Below are 17,724 nucleotides of genomic sequence, written 5' to 3' on the forward strand. Positions count from 1 at the left end.
ACATTATCCTTTTTTTTAGCTCCACTAAGCATGTAGGAGCACCTTGTAGTTCTATAATTAGAAACAAGAAGGTTGTCATAATGTTTGACCTAATCAGCGTGTACATGTTGATGTGTGTGTGTGTGTGTGTGTGTGTGTGTGTGTATGTGTGTGTGTAATTCTTACCATCTCTGGTGGAGCGCAGCTTTGGCATCCCATCCTGGAACAGCCCTCCAAGTCCTCCAGGAGCGCCGCCTCCAAACCCTCCTCCTCCTCCTCCTCCTCCTCCTCCTCCTCCTCCTCCACCACCTCCTCCTCCTCCTGTTCCTCCTCCGCCTCCTCCACCACCTTTGGGCTCTAACAAAAGAAGCACAAGTGTTCGGTACTCAAATAAAACAACATACATTTTCTAAACACGTTAATGTGAATTAAATTTGTACTACACACTGGCAACAAGGTATATTATTATATGATATTAATTTAATAATACATTTTTACACTTCATACTTTTGGGATTCCTGACTTGATAAAGTCAAGCTTGTGCAATAAGAGAGGAGTGCCGTATGTCCACTTAATTCCAGCTAGACCAGTAAACTGCACCAAGACATCTTATTTTTATCAGTTTTGTATAAAAGTGCTTTTAATTTTTTTTATGTTATTTCAGTGTATTTTATAACTTTCTCTGACAAAACTGATGGAAATTAATGAAAAGGGTGCGTTGTTTGGAAAGAGGATACATGTCACACTACACTGTCTAAGAGGTTTGTCGGACAATCGTCAACTTTGGGTTTATTTGGCAGAGAACTCGTGCTTTGTGAAATACTTGGCCCCCTGGAGTGACACCCAAAGCCAAGAATGTGTGTGTGTGTGTGTGTGTGTGTGTGTGGTGTGTGTGTAGGAGTGTGTGAGTGTGTGTGAGAGTGAGAGCGTGTGTGTGTGTGAGTGTGAGTGTGTGTGTCCTCTTACTGTCGAGTACAGGTGCACTGCGGTCATTGGTTACAGTCTTCTTGAGTCGTGCTCCTTTGTTGATGTCCGACAGTAACGCATTCCTGCCCTGCTGTTCATTCTTGTTCAAGACTGGCTTTTCTGTGTTTGCCTGTTTACACACAAACACACACACATGTGCACACACAATAAGAAAATGAAATGAAATGCACTCAATAACCAATTTATTGGGAACACATACAGTGGTATGAAAAAGTTGGGGCACCCTTGGTCGTTTTCAATTTTCCTTATAAATCATGTTTGTTCGGATCAGCAGTTTCAGTTGTATTATATCATATTGCAGGTGAAAAAAGTGAGAAGTGCATAAATTTGTGTATCTTTGTTATTTTATTGATTTGGATACCTTTAGCACTAAATACTGGACCACAAAAATCAGTTTGGTAAGCTCATTGACCCTTGACCAACAAACAAAGGTGAATCCATTAAATCACATTACATTACATTACATTACATTACATTTGGCAGACACTTTTGTCCAAAGCGACTTACAATAGTGAATTACAAAAGTAATAGAAGTTAAAGGTAAAAACATCTAAGATAGGGCATAAAGGAGGTCAAAGGGAAATAAGGGGATAGAGGAGTGAAGGAGGGGAAGAAGGAAAGGAGGTTAGAAGTAGTTAGTGTGTTAGAGGTGTTAAGAGAGTAAGTGCTCTTTTAAGAGCTCTGTCTTCAGGAGTTTCTTGAAGATAGCGAGAGATCCAATTATGAGAGAGGGTTAAGGTGGCCAATTGCAAGTTTTTCCTCCTTTCTTTGTGAGGAACATAGTGAGGAAATGGAAGACCACAGGCACAGTTCAAGAATTAAATTGGAATTTAGCGGTCATTCTCAGTTTAATTTAGATTTTGTTCAACCCTAGTGTCAAACTCATTTCATGTAATGGGCCACATTACAGACAGTCCAGTGTCAGGGGAGCCGGACTGATTGCTAAAGGAAAACCCCACACTTTGCACACTACTTTTAAAAAATATTTGTTAGTGAAGAATTCAATGTCATTAGCACATTTTCACCCTGTCGGGCAGCAGCAATAGACATTTAAGCATGAACACTTTAGTACTAACAGACTGTGCACCAGACGGCTTTACACTGTATTTTCCCCAGCAGGATAGGATTGGTTATCTATTTATTTATTTATCTATAATAATTTAATTAATAATTTAATGCAATATGAATATAGTATTACTGTATTTTATTCATAATTTTAAATTTATTGTTTCTATGTGATTAGGTTGCTGCAATGTATGATTTTCCCTCTGGGATTAATAAAGTGATCGATCGATCGATCACTTTATTAATCTATCTATCTATCTATCTATCTATCTATCTATCTATCTATCTATCTATCTATCTATCTATCTATCTATCTATCTATCTATCTATCTATCTATCTATCTATCTATCTATCTATCTATCTATCTATCTATCTATCTATCTATCTATCTATCTATCTATCTATCTATCTATCTATCTATCTATCTATCTATCTATCTATCTATCTATCTATCTATCTATCTATCTATCTATCTATCTATAGCTACAGATTTCCTAATCTGTCAAATTTCTATGACTAATAAGGACAACCCACCCCCTGACTGACAGAATGACTAGACTCTTAGATATATTACAATTTAAAATATAGTATAAATGGAATAAAGATAACAAGAAGAATACAATTTAAATAGAACAATAGTGTGACTGTATCACATTTATTGTATTTGCTTATCGCAGACTCTTATGGTACCTGAGAAAATGTAGGGGGTGGGGGTGGAGGTGGTGGCGGCGGGACGGGCATCTTCTCTCCTTGGTATCTCCTTCTTTCACAGCAAGCAGAGAGAAGGAAAATCACACATCAGCAACCTGTCCAGCAGAGAGATAAAGAAACAGAGATCAGCCCACCTAAATCAGAATAATACAAACCAAACATCTCCCATAACAACTGACCCAGACTCTTTGTGCGCTGCTGGCTGCATCTGGATTCAGTCTGCACTGGGTTTATTTACTCAGTCTCAGAATTAATGGAGGGATTCTATTTTTCTACACAATTTTGTAAACAATCTGTTTACAAACAGACTGTTAAGAAGTTAGAGAATACACAAAGACAGTTACTTTGTACAACCCCAGAGATAGTATGGAACATGCAAAACCTTCACAGTGTTTAATACATTTTAATTAACTTTTATTTAAATGCATACAGATATTACTCCAAGAAACTTTCCAAGATGTCTTGTTTAATCAATTTAGAGTTAGTAATGAGAAAAAAGTATATGTTCCAGTTTGGAAGGTATTTGCACATTTTCCCTACACAGTGCACAATATAATTAAACATTAAACCATAATAATATAGTGTATACAATTTTTAGCAAAACTAAAGAACGAGAAGACAAATTCATAATAGATTTCGAGAGTAATGTAACAAATTATGATATCAATAATGCCTTCTGTGTATTGAAGACTGGTCTGACTGATGCATTGTGAAAAAAATTAAATATTATGAACTTTCTTTTGTATTAGGGGAAGTTAAAAAAAATATGTTTGTATTTTTTTGTATCTTTTTAAAAAGAGATTGTAATAGTTAAAGTACCTCTAGGCTCAACCATGTTTTTAAATTCACCCATGTGGGTACAAATTCACATATATGTAGACATATAGAATTACACGTTACCAATATTGGACAACTAATTTATAATTTAGCCCTGACATACTGGAGCATGCACACAGATGTTCAAACACACACACACACACACACACACACACACATTTTACTGCTCCCTCATTCCTTCAGTGTCTTTCTTTCTTGCTTTCTCTCCGAGAGCCTCTCACTGGTAACATCCGGAGTAGACCATAAACAGGAAGAGCTACAACAGATATACCTCTCACTTCTCTTTCTGCATTACACTTAGACACACACACACACACACACGGAGTTAAACACTCACTTCATAATAAACTCCACAGCAGGGAGCAGACAGAGAGTGAGCTGTAAGAGTAAATCAGTCCGGCAGAGAAGCACATGCTGTTTACGAGTTCCGTAAAACCCTCACACTTTTATTCACACCAGCCCAGAGTCCCCACGAGGTTCTCCCAGTCAGCCACATCACTTCTTTCACTCCATTTCTCTCCAATTCCCTTCCTCCGTCTATCCCCCTTCTCTCCCTCTAGCGCTCTCTCTCTCTCTCTCTTTCTCTCTGGACAGGAGGTTTTTACTGCATTTAACGGACATCCGCTGAGTGTGCCAAAACTTCTGCTCACCGGTGCACAGGCGATGGGAAGTGGGCAAACTTCCTGCTGCTGAGCAGAAAAAGCTGGTCATAGTCACCCACACCCACACACTCACACACACACCATTTTGGGCCCCTCTCTTTCTCTCACTCGCTCACTCATTTGCACATACAAAAACATGGTGATCTCGACAGATGTGGCTGTTCTGTCTAAAAGTGCTGATGAACACTCTGCAGGCCCTGAATGTTAGACTAACATAAAGCTCTATGTGGGGTATTGGCCCTAGACATGGACAATATATCATAAATATCATTAAAGGTACATTCTATACAAGATATAAAAAAATGACCATGTCGTAATTTGGGTTCCAATTTGTACTGAAACATATAGGCCCTCTAAATGTCCCAAATCTCACCCCCATTTAGTAAAGATACTGCTTCAATACTCCATGTGGTGAACAGGGTGAACCAGCGGTGAAGAATATTGGTTTCAACTGACACCAATAAATAAATAATTATTTTTTATTTAGGAGTATTTTCTCTTCAGTAATACAGATACTGTAAAGTACTGTAGAGAATTGTCTTGTGATATATGAAGAACCGCAGGTTAAAAGTATCATGATATCATCGTTATCTCATTTTACCATATATGCTACCATATTAGAAAGGCTAATAACCCAATCCTTATTTATATGAATCCTCCCCATGCATTTGAAGTCAGATTCTGTCAATGCAGCATCACTGGCTAACCAGTGAACTCTGACGAAAGTGCCGAATCCCCAGCTCTGATACATCAGCTAACAGATGCCTGTGCTGACCAGCATCAAAACCATCGATCTACACACCCAAAAATATTAATAAATATAATAAAAATATTATAAATTGTGCTTTCTTACAGACTACAGCTGAGAGAAATCGCCAAACAAGAACTGAAATAGTGCACCCCCTTTTTACGTTTCTACAGAACATTTTGATGAAAAAGTCCCTCAGACCTATGCATACATTAAGCTCTACATGTATAAAATTCACCTTTTTGAAGATGGTTAAAAATTTTCAGAATGAAAATTATAAGCTTTAATAAGACACTCACTTAACTGTGAACTTTTTTCACAGAAAGATATAGGCAAGTCTGAGCAGAGTAACTCAGTAAAGTAAAAAAAAAAAAAAAAAAGGAACAGCAGTTCTGCTGACACTAGAGAAAGTGAGAAGCATAGAGTGCGAGGGCACTTTAAAAGGCTTGGACTACAGTCTGTTTTCATTCCATACTGTCATCAGCACCCACGTCCTACAGCAGGAACATGAAGCATGTGTCTGTACAGAGAAAAAGTCCTTCAAAATCAGGAGAGACAGTATCAAAAATGGTGATTTTAGTCATAAACTCAGGATAAAAAGATTCATAACAGAGCACATTTCTACTGAACAGGCAGAATGATTCACACTTGCTAAGACTAATTATCAAAATTTCTTAACCTAGACGGCATATCAAAAAAAAAATTTTTTTACAAGATGGGGCACTTTACCAGGAACCAGAATTTTGGCACCCAAAAAGGGATCTTTAAAACGTACCATGGGGGCACCAGAAGGAGTGGTTACCCCCTCTGCTTTGTTGAGTTGTGGGTGCAATATAGTGGGTGCAACTCCCAATCCTTCATCCAATATGTTAAAATTACCACAACGGTCTGAAAGCATACACTGAGAATACTTTTCCCCTTCAGATACTGATGCAAATGTTTAAATATCTGTAAGTACTAATAAGTAAAAATACCAACATTAACTCTGACTTAACCAACATTTTTCATAGGCTTTATTTTGGTCAGTATCTGTATCCCAAATAAGACAAATAAAATATAATACGCTTCATTTTCCGCAATTTACACAGCCAATTCACAGCCACTTCACAAGGGTGGAGACTAGCACATGCTTCCTCCGATACATGTGAAGCCAGCCATCGTTCTTTTCGAGCAGCTGCTGATGCAGCATCACTGGGTAGCATCAAAGCACGCTCAGAGGAAAGCGCAGCGGCTCACAGACGCCCTGTGCTAGGAGTGATGTGGGGAGAGAGCGCCATCTACCCACCCGGAGGGAGCAGGGCCAATTTTGTTCCCTCTGAGCGCCGGCAGCTTGATGGCAAAGCTGCATGAGCGGGGGGTCAAACCTGCGACCTCCTGCTCATAGTGGCAGCGCTTTAGATCGCTGGACCACTCGACGCCCGAATGTAATGGATTTCTGGGTGATTTTGGCTGCATATAGTGCTGGGTGGTATGGCAAAAAATGCATATCACTGTATTTTTTCAAGATTCTGACGGTGTTGCAGTATATCACAGTATTTATTTTTTTGATTATTACTTTTTGCATGACTGGGCTTTAATATGTTTGTGAGTTACTGTACTGTTAGGAGTACATCTAATATAAAACACTAAAGCTTTAAATTAAGGCTTTTTTATTATTATTAAGGCAAAAAAAAGCTGAAGAATTTAAACAATAGACCTAAAAAAGAGATACGCCTGCAACTTTAACACAACTTCCTTTACAAAATATTACAAATATTTTTAATAGTTCCATAAACACTACAAATGGACCTAAAAAACGTAATGTTTGAGTTTTCTCAGAGATAATTTTTAAAAGCTCTATTGCACAAGACACAATGTTAATATAAATGTACAATATGTTATTTCTGAAGCCATTAGAGGCATTACAGTAATTAAAATCAGTCACAAAAAATACATTCAAATCATCATTTAAGCTGCAGTATAAATATATTTAAAAGGCTGTAGTTACTGCTCTATTTTGCTGGGATAAAACACTCATACAGTGTGAAACAGAAGCAGGAGGTGTTCTCACTTCTCTGCAGGACAGAGCTAGACCAGCATTTGGCTCCACACGGCTGCGTGTGCTTCTTAGATGGTGCTGTTCTGCACGACGCTCCACAGCGCCTTCTAGCGGTATGGCGGTATGAAAAAAATGCATACCGGTTCTAGTTCCGAATGAACTGCTATAACCACCCAGCACTAGTGGCATATTTGAAAAATTAAAAAATATACAAATTGTCACAATGCAGAAACACGTGCAAGTAGGGAAGTACCAGTCAAGACTTTGGACACCTTAAATTTAGTGTTTTTTCATTAATTAAAAATTGTAGCTTTATTTAACTGCATTGTAGAATAACACTAAACTCATCCAAACTAGTATAGTTTTTATACAGTTGGTATACATTGAATAGCCACATCTGAGTAACGTTCTAATCCATATTATGGCAAGAACTACTTAACTAAGTAAAGCAATGAAGGTTAGTCAATCTTAAACATGTTAAGAAATCTGAAAGTATCCTCAAGTCCAGGAAGGGTGATACAGGATGAGTTTATTCGAGTTACACAATGTTATCCAAAATGCAAAATGCATTAGCAGTGTCACATTCTTAAAAATTGCTGTTTAAAAAACTATATTGCAGTGATTTTGTTTACATTTTACTGCACATCATTCAGGTAACAATACTTTTACACTCTCTGTAATGAAATGTACAGCTGGGTGATTGTTTAAGCACTGATACTTTGATACAGTATCAAAATATAGCATATTTTTGTCCTGGTAAGACACAAGTAATGTTTTACACAGATTTAAGTCTCTTAATGTCTGAAGCAGACAGTGGGACTTGCTGGACATCTTGAACCCCATGAGATCATTCTTCAAAAACCAAACAGAAACAGAAACAGAAGCAGAACATATTTTTCCCTGAACTCTCAGTTTGTAGCAGTAAGGCCAAAAACATATTCAATGCAAGACACAAGTACAAAAACACAAATGCCAAATCGGTATGTTAATATGTTGAGCACTGCTAATGTTTTATGCATATACAACAAAACAAGCTAAAGTAAAAGTTACACCATAACTGTAGGGTCGTTTAAGGTGGAATGTTATCAAGAAAGAAGTGAGGGGACTTCCCCTGCAGGACCCTGTCCTCACCCCAGCATGATTTTTGCATTATACATACCCTCACTCTGATTCTTACACGCTCACAGGAAGCTGGAAACATTAAAACTGTTCCATTCCCCCCCCAGTCATCTGCTGAAAACAAGTGTCTCTTCAACCGCAATTTACAAAAACACACAAACCGTCACATGGGGGCGTGTGCGCACGCGTGTGTGTGCGTGTGCTGAAGGGGGATTTATAGTAAGCAAACTGAGGTTTATCTCATGACCATCACCAACCCACTGCCCTACTTAAGGTTTGGGGCATGTCAGCTGTAAGCCCACAGGCTTTACCTTACCACAGACACATACGGCTGGTAATGGAGGAAGGTGTGTGATTAGAGTGCCACCAGAACGTTTTTAAACATTTTACAATGTATTTCTGCACACACTTCAGGGATGCACAAGATTTTCAATATTTTGTTGTTCTGCAATATACAGCTCTGGAAAAAAAATTATGAATCAGTTTCTCTGATTTTGGTATTTATAGGTATGTGTTACAAATAAAAATATGGTCATTTAGAGCATTTATTTGCAGTAAATGAGAAATGACATGAAATAGCAAAAAAGAAGCAGAGCTTTCAGACCTCAAATGATGCAAAAAAAAAAAAAAAAACAAGTTCTGTATCTACCAGAGATGTCAAGTAACTAAGTACAAATATTTTTTACTTTGTTCAGACGACTTTTTACTTCTATTCCTTACATTTTTACCCAATTATCTGTACTTTCTATTTCTTACATTTTAAAAATAGCCTTGTTACTCCTATTTAATTTCAGCTTGTTTTCATTCTGGCTTCTTCTTGTTTAAAAAAAAAACCCTATCCAGATAAATCTCTCCATCTAAACAGAGTCAATTTGATTATGGTTGGATAAGAAGCATAAACATATACTATTCCGACTCCCTATTGCTTTATATACACTCCATCACAGCTGCACACCTCGCGCCTACACTCCAGCAAGAACATAGCAGATGTATGTAGCCTAGTATGAAGATGATCCATGGCAGAGACTTAAAAGAAACAACTAAAATGCATTCATTTTCAACGGTCATTTATGCCCTCAAACAGGTAGCCAAGTGCATTCCAATTTTCAATACAACATTTGGGAAGGGGGGGTAGTTCACTATAGGCTCCTGTGGTGCGGCCTAAGCCTTTGTTCTTAATGTTTTTTTTTCCCCTAACATTACTTTTACTTTTATAATTCGAGTAGTTTTAAAACCAGTACTTTACACTTTTACTTGAGTAAAAAGCTTGAGTTGATACTTTAACTTCTACAGATGTATTTTAAACCCTGATATCTATACTTCTACCCAAGTAATGAATGTAATACTTTTCACACCTTTGGTCGCAGCTGTGCTTTGGAACTAGTACACGCCCCATTATGCTGCAAACAAACAAAAAAATAAAGTAGCAAACGTCTGCCTTGCATGTAGCGTGGCCTCCCAAGACCACTGTGCTCCTCACCTCCAGCGTGCTTTGCAATCTGAAATCTGCACAGAACTTGCTGACTCTGTTTTCTCACCCAAAGAGGATTTCCTATTTCTTTAGTCAAGGATAGTGCTAAAGATGGCGTATCTCTTAGGTAAAGTGAGGTGCCTGTTTTGGGTCGTGTTCAGATCAGTTCAGCAGCAGGTTGGAGTCTTGTAGTGTATGATCTCTGGTCGTTTAGTTGTGGTGTGTGCTCAGTGCTTTAGGTTGCTCAACAAAGGGAAAGCAGATAGTTTTTTTTTTAAGTAGTGAATGACAAATGCTCAAGCTTTAATAAATTCATAATTATAAACACAATTTTACCAGCCTTATTTTCACAGTCATCATCCTGAAGGGCTGAAACTGCAGGCTTTTCTATTTAAGGTGTCACATTTGAAAAGCTAAGCTAGCACACAGTCAGCAGACATTACCCAGTCAGTGGGAAAGAATGACTCTCTCAGTCTTTTCTTTCTTTTCTACACTGTTTTTCCAGTTCCTCTCTTAAACGGTCTCACTTCCTCTAAATAACCGAAATCAGAGGATGACTTTGAAGAAGACAGAACTAACTCAAGTCCTACAATACTTCACATTTAAAGCAGGATTCGTTGCATTAAACACAATGTCTCACACTGTGACATCAGACTGGATGTGATGCCAAATTCTTTGTCCTATTTTTAGCTAAATGATCTGAGTCATGTGAGTATTCGGCTGCTTTCTAAAAATCTTTCCCTCCACGCAAGAACATAGTAACACTCTAAAGCTACATTTACATTACAAGCCTTTATTAACAATTTCTCCTCATTTGTAATGGGACTATCTTTACGGTTCACATTCATAAATGTAAGTAAACTGTATGTGTAATGTGAATGAATCTGTTTCAGAAACGAATATGCACATGCACATTGCCAATGCTGTTTTATCACACTGTTGGCGTTGGAAATCATATTCTGGCAAGGTGTCGAAATTCGGCACAACACCAGGGCCAACTGAGGAGCAGTGGTGCACACATATAGGCAAAGAAACACAAGAAATCTGTGCTAAACGTTTACATTCATGTTGCATACAAATTCAATAAGTATCCAACATAGAAACTTATGTGAAAGTGAGTCAAATCTGATTTTAAAATATAACATATGAAGCACTTCTGCCTGATATCGAAAGCATAGCATCAAACACTCATGTTAGCATATCAGCCCAGCAGAAACATCAATACCTCAAACATTTCATGTAAAATTTCTCAAGAACCCATCATAATTGCCAATATAGACCTAAATATAGCCTAAAGATCAAGCTGTTTTTTTGACCAACAAAGATATTCTCACTGGTTCCGACAGCAGGTTTCCAAAAGTTCTTCTCCCACACGCACACTCAAAAAGATTTGTTCCGGAACAAAAAATTGTACCATAGAAGCAGAATTACACACATGGTCTTGATCAGGCAGAAAAGTGAGGTTTGTTGTATCTTTAATCCCCAAATGTAAGCGCAGGGCTAGGCCTGTCGCGATAATTACGCTATCGACTTATCGCACGATAATTTTTTTTAACTGTGACCATTTTTGCATATGTCGATAATGGCCATTGGGTTTCTGCGTGACCTTGTTTACATGAGTAATGAACCGCAGCTAGATTTCAGCGAGTTGCGCTGTGCTGCTCTCTCATCGGCTCTCTGTCTAGGCAAAGACGAATCTGTCAGACAGCAACATCTATCAGTTAGGAAATAAGTGTAGTGCACGCAGAGCCCCCTCTCTCCACAGAGCTTATGTATCAGTGATGCGGCCTCCACACACTCAGCGGAGACTGTTTGTTTTTACTTGGTGCAGTATTATTATGCCAGTATATTGGTATACTATTTTATAATATTAGCAAACTGTGGCACACTGTCTTAATGCTCCTTTGGAAAACCAGAAGCAGGAAAAAGCATTTGCTATGGTTGCGCTTTAAAATGACAATATTATCATTTATCACAATAATTTCTTGGACAATATATCGTCCTAAAAATTTTGTAATCGCGACAGGCCTAGGCAGGGCATTCTGTGACAGTGTAAGGAAATCGTAAACCCTGTTGTTTGTCAGCAACAACCATGTGCAGGTCAACATTGTGATGTCAGTGATTTTAAAAGGAGCCTTTTTTATGCCCACACAAAAACACACCCCAGTAATATAAATTACTCGATATGTCTGCTGTTCTTAGTTATCAAACTTATAGTTAACACAAAAACAGAAAAAGAATGAAGGAAAAGCTGCATAATTTTAAATTTCAGGATCATTTCAACAAGGCCAAAGACTACAGATATACTTGCTGTCAACAAAAAGTTTTATAACTAAGGACAGCAGACATATCGGCTAATTCATATTAATGGGCTTGCCTTACTAAGTAAACACAGGACAATAATGGACAATATCAAAAACTGTTAATTTATTGGACAATAACTCTTAATAACATAGCTGGAATTAGATGTTTACAAAACGATGTACGAATATGGTCATTTTTTTCTGGTCTGATATCCAATAACCTCATAGCACTTAGGAAATCATCTTCATTCCTAATGATAGTTCAAAAAGCAGCCTGAGCTTATGGTTTACTGGTTTACATGACATTTTACCAGCACTTACATACAATATCAAGGGCAATATCTTAAACCCTGCATTAAGCATGTCACAATGCTTATTGTTACCTTACACGCCGTCAACAGTCTATTTTCATTTATTCTGCCTGCATTGTTTAAACAGCAATAAAGCTTACAAATATATCTACATCAGTGGGTGTGGGGGTCTGGAAGTGAGGTGTGTTCAGATAAATTTCTGGGGAATTACTATCTTGGTAACGGAAAACACAGGTGCTCCACTAACTGATATAAACCCAGACAACAGTAATTAGTCAAACATTGTTGTTCCCGTTAATCACCTGCACAGCGTGAACGAGCAGCTCAGTTTCTTCTGCTGAAAAGTGTGGAAGCGCTGTATTAATAAAATACCAATACGCCAAAATCAGAGGGCACCTGTCTCTTAAAGGGAATGGCACCTGACACGCTGAATAGTTTATTTCATGTTATGCTCAAAACACACCCCTGATTAATTCAGGGAATTAGTACATGCCTGTTGTGTGTTTTTTAGACACACACACTTGCATGCCCAATATGCATGGTTGATGGCTAAAATAGGTCCCAAGTGTTCTGCTTTTTTGGTTTATTAAAACAATCATGTGTACCTCATATTGTTTATGAAAAGGAGCATACACAAAACATGATCTGTACATAGGAATTTAATTATGATTTTCCTGAAACTCACTCTTTAATATGTGATGAAGAAATTATTTAAAGAGCCCTCTCAAAAAGGCTTTAATGAACTGGGCCCCTGTTTACAGAGCTCTCAAGAACTCTCTAAAAGCCCAACATTAGACATATATGTGAACAACTATTATCTGCTTATAAAACCAAGCAGCGAGCGTTATGGAGTGCTCTGGGCAGTAAATGAACAGATCAGAACTGAGAGAAGAGGAAGTGTGAATGTGTCTGTGTGTATTATGAAGGTGTTTACTCCTCTACAATGTGGGCAGAACCACATGTTCCTCACTTACGTTCTGAGAGGGTACGGCTTTAAACATATACCAGGCTTCATTAAAAAACAGGCTCATTAACACACACATACACACATTTATATATCACCAGAAACCCACCAACACCATGCAGGCCTAAGTGTCACAGTTCAGTTCACAACTCAGCCCATTCTCAAAGCCACAGAGTTCAATCAAAGTGGGGCTGGTTAGTATACTGCAACCTCATTAATCTCAAGCCTCGAATACAGCGGCTAGCACAGGTTTAGTTTAAAAAAAAGATGAGATGAAACACTGGCATGCTCATAGCAATACAAGTTGCTAAATAAATTGTGCGAGGCCTGATAGTGGGTACCAGCTGGATGAGAAATGTCTGTTCCATGTCTGAAGTTAAATGGAAATGTATCATTCTTTCATCCACAATGTTGTGTGTACTGGGAATACATCATAGAGGGCATTACCACCCACTGTAGACAGAGCAGTGACTGGTAATGATGGTGACTGGCAGCATCTGGCTAGAATTGTACAAACAATCACATGACTCAATATTCAATGCAGGAGACCACACACACATATTGCTCGGATCAATGCAGCATTCTTTAGCGTTCATGGGAAAAGTCATGGGACATAATACTAGTTTGTGTAATTCTGAGAATAGTAAAACAGGGCTAAATCTGAAATATTAAGCACAAATCTTTCTCTATAAACATATCTAATAAAATGATTTGGGTCAAAACTTAATCTGAGAAATATAGAAATAAATAAATAAATAAAAACAGTATTGGGCATCAGCCAACTTATTTACAACCATTTTGGTTAAATAGCTTTCTGTGAGATGCAGCTTTTAAAAGATCTTAAATGCTTGAGATGCATGGTTCCTATTACAACACCATAAACACTCAAGTCTGCCGGTTTCTCCATAATGAAGGGTCTCACATCAAAACACTCTGAAATACTTTTAAACAAAATAGTGAATTCCCATATAAGCAAAGCTTCCCTTCCTTTCAGTTGTGCTGCACTTTGCCTGATTGGTAGTTGGGCAGTACAAATAATTAAATATTAATAAAATGTGCATTATACAATGTGTAAATTACAGTGATACGATTTTTTCATATTTTAATAAACAATATTTATATAATTTATCACTGAAAATAGTTAATTGCAGGGTACATTACATTACATGAAAACAGCCAACAGGGCTGATACCTTACATGTAATAAATGATACTATAAGCGAGGCAATATACTTTGAATGTTTAAACTAAATTTAAGAAAAACTGTCAAAGTAAAAAAAATGTATATATAGCTTTTAAACATTATTTTTTTAAATTCAGCTTAGAAACCTCTTAGCATAGCTGCCTGAGATCGATCAGTACATGTTTTCAGATTATTAGATTCAGAGTTGAAAAAAAATATATAAAAAATTTAAGTTTAATTTAGAAGGGTTACAAAATACAATTTTTGATTAAAAAACAGCCTAGTTTACAAAATTGTGTAGTAGCATTTGGCAAAAACTGTTAAGTAATGGGGTACAGATTAGGCAAACTTAAAGAATCAGACAGGAAAAGGCCTTTGATTTAACTATTCAGATAAAGAACATGTATCTCACACACGGGTCTTTTTATTGACCCAACAAGTACTTGTTAGCCCACAAAAACACACTCAAGTCTAGTCTGTCTACTTCTGTAAGAGTTCAGAAGGCATAGAGAATGTGTGTGTGTGGGTCAGAGAAAGAGAGAGAGAAAGAAAGAAAGAAAATGAGAGAGAGGCACATGGGCCTTTGCTAATCAATGACAACACTAGACCCAATGTAAATGAAGGAAAACAACAATGGCCTCCATTGAGCAGGAGCTGGCCTGTGACCTCTCAATTAGGAAAGCATGATGTGGCCTCAAAGGCTCGACCAGATTAGGAAATAAAGGCTTTTTTTTTGGTTACAGAGGCTCACCAGGTGTTATTAAACTGGTGTAATGGGACAAAAAAAAGCTAACTAAAGCTTTAAATTAATGGTTGATGTTTACGCTAGCACGAGTTCTGCTGCAATTCAAAAGTTTCGTCATATGACAAACCAGCAGCAAAATATAAAAAATAAATTATCCAGCAGCTGAGAGAGGGGAGGAGCCTGTCACAGCCAGTTTCCTCCCAAAACAATACAGTTTCAGAGCATAAATATAATTTAAAAAATCATTTTAAAAAGCTGTTTGGGAGACAGCAGTAACATACAGAGTCGAATCCAGTTAACAAAACGCAAGTGTGTGTGTGTGTGTGTGTGTGTGTGTGTGTGTGTGTGCGCGTACACCATTAGCCACTATAACTCACCGCTTTTCTATGTGTCCAGCAGAACCTGACGAAGCCGACGTGGTACCATTCAGCTGCTCCAGACTGTGGCCTCAAACACACAACGGTTTAGAGCCACTCCTTCACTCACACACACTCTCATTACACACTCTCACAGCTCGTCTACTCCTCGCCGTTTCCGCCCCACGGCTCCCCTCAGACTCGCCGCTGTGTGTGAGTGCGAGTATCAGTATCCTGTCACAGCCGAGCCGCAGCGAGGTTTCCCGAGCCCGGGCCGGACCCGCCTGACTCCGCTCAGAGTGAGACCTCTGCTGCTGCCTCACATAAACTTTCCGCTGTTCTCTCTCTCTCTCTCTCTTTCTTTCTCTCTCTCTCTCTTTCTTTCTCTCTCTCTCTCTCTCTCTCTCCGCCGACAGAAAAACAGCCCTCCCTCCCTTTATCCGCCAGCCACAGAGCAGCGCTTCCAGATGTGGAGCTGGTGAGCTGTGGCAACATCTGTTGGGGGTGGAGAGAGAGAGAGGGAGGAGAGAGAAAAAGAGAGGGAAGGAAATGAGAATGGGAGGAGAGAGAACAGTTAGAAAAGAGAGAAAAAGAAATGGAGGAGAAGGAAAGAAAAAAGATTAGGTGGGTAGGAAAGAGAGATACAGAAAGAAAGAAGTCAGAAAGTAAGAAGAGAGGGAATATGAGGAGAGAGAGAATGGTTAGAAAAGGAAGAAACAGATGAAGTGAGGAGGCAAGAGGAAGACAAGGAGAGAGGTCAGAAAAAAGAAAAAAAGAGAGGGAATGGGAGGAGAGAGAGACCAGGTAGAAAAAAGAGAAAAAGGAATGGGGAAAAATAAAGAAAAAAGTTGAAGTGAGGAGGGAAGAGGAAGACAAGGAGAGAGGTCAGAAAGAAAGAAATATCAGAAAGAAATGTCAGAAAGAAAGAAACAGGGATGGAGAGTGATGGAAGAGAAAGAGTGATGAGGAAGGAGGGGGATCTAGATAAAGGTAAGAAAGACAAAAAGAGAAAGAAAGGGATGGAGGAAAGAGGAGGAAAGAAAAAGAGACATTGAGAGAGAGAGAGAGACGTTAGGAGACACAGAGAGTAAGAGGCTAAAACAGAAAAGGGAAGAAAGTAAAAGAAAGAAAAAAGAAATACGTGGAGAAACTTTGAGAGGGAAGTTAGAAAATTACAAATGATAGAGGAGCAGAGGAGTTAAAATTCTATATGTTGGGATACACTGTGATACTATAATCAATATACTATATTGTGAATATTTAAATCAAATGTAATATTTTAATTTGATTTAATAATAATATAACATTGTTTTACACCCATAGTAACCATGTGGACCCAGATGCTGTTTAGTTGTGCCAGCATATTTAACATATTACAGTTTTTCCCCAATTGTTAACACACTAAAATACACACAATTATTTAATCTGACCCTCAGAGGGTATAACCTCTTCTTCAATATTCTACAATATTTTTTCTCAACAAACATTTTGCAATTTAAAATTGCCCTTCAAATTGCTCTGAACACGTTTATCTGCTTAAGACAGAGCAATCTGTTCATATCAAAACACTGCTATTCAAAATCACACAACATGAACTAACTGGCCAATATATGTTCCACCTGGCCAAACACTTCAATGATTAATTGTTACGACTTTAATCAGAAATTAAGAGCTAAAAAGCACTACAGGTGAGCACCCTTTTTTTTTTTTTTTTTTTTAAAAAGAAAGATTTTTGAGAGAGAAGTTAATAAAGGGGGAGCAAGAAAGGAAATTAAGAAAGAAAGAGTTGAAGAGGAATGTTGAGCGCAATGTTTAAAATGAGTACAATAGAAGAACCAGATGAGAAGGAAAGATATGTTGAGTGAAAAGTTAAAAATTATTAAAATATAAAGAAACAGATGAGATGAGAAGAGAGACATTGAGATAGTGATTAGAAAGTAGTGGAGAAAGGGAGTGGAATGTAAGAAAGAAAGAAGTTTAGAAAATTTGGAGATATGAACATGAAAGAGTGAAGGTTAAAAAGAAAAGAAGGTTAAAAAGAAAAGAAAAATAATTGTATTTCAAAAAATATCGGCATTGTAAATAGGCTTGTCTGATGCTTTGCAAATAAGAGAGCCACTAATGTACTGTATACAGGTGTCCATTAGGCTACTTAGTATGCACACTCCTGTTGGCTGGTTTACTTGGTTGATATAACTTGAAAAAAATGCAAAATAATGTAATAGAAAAAATCCTAAATCAAAAA

The 17,724-nt window shown here is 37.8% G+C and overlaps 1 protein-coding gene across 1 annotated transcript in view; it reads right to left on the reverse strand.

Moving 5' to 3' along the window:
• wipf1b (WAS/WASL interacting protein family, member 1b) overlaps positions 1–15,876 on the reverse strand; it is a 29,798-nt gene extending 13,922 nt beyond the window's left edge. Inside the window, exons 1-4 of the mRNA XM_007248847.4 lie at positions 15,501–15,876; positions 2,723–2,838; positions 946–1,075; positions 166–336 (exon numbers count right to left, since the gene is read on the reverse strand). Coding sequence (XP_007248909.3) covers positions 166–336; positions 946–1,075; positions 2,723–2,773 — 352 coding nt within the window. The 5' untranslated portion in view covers positions 2,774–2,838; positions 15,501–15,876. The remainder of the gene's footprint in view (positions 1–165; positions 337–945; positions 1,076–2,722; positions 2,839–15,500) is intronic.
• Positions 15,877–17,724: the final 1,848 nt, after the last annotated feature.

This window comes from Astyanax mexicanus, chromosome 5 (assembly GCF_023375975.1).
Source record: "Astyanax mexicanus isolate ESR-SI-001 chromosome 5, AstMex3_surface, whole genome shotgun sequence".
Lineage (NCBI taxonomy): Eukaryota > Metazoa > Chordata > Actinopteri > Characiformes > Acestrorhamphidae > Astyanax > Astyanax mexicanus.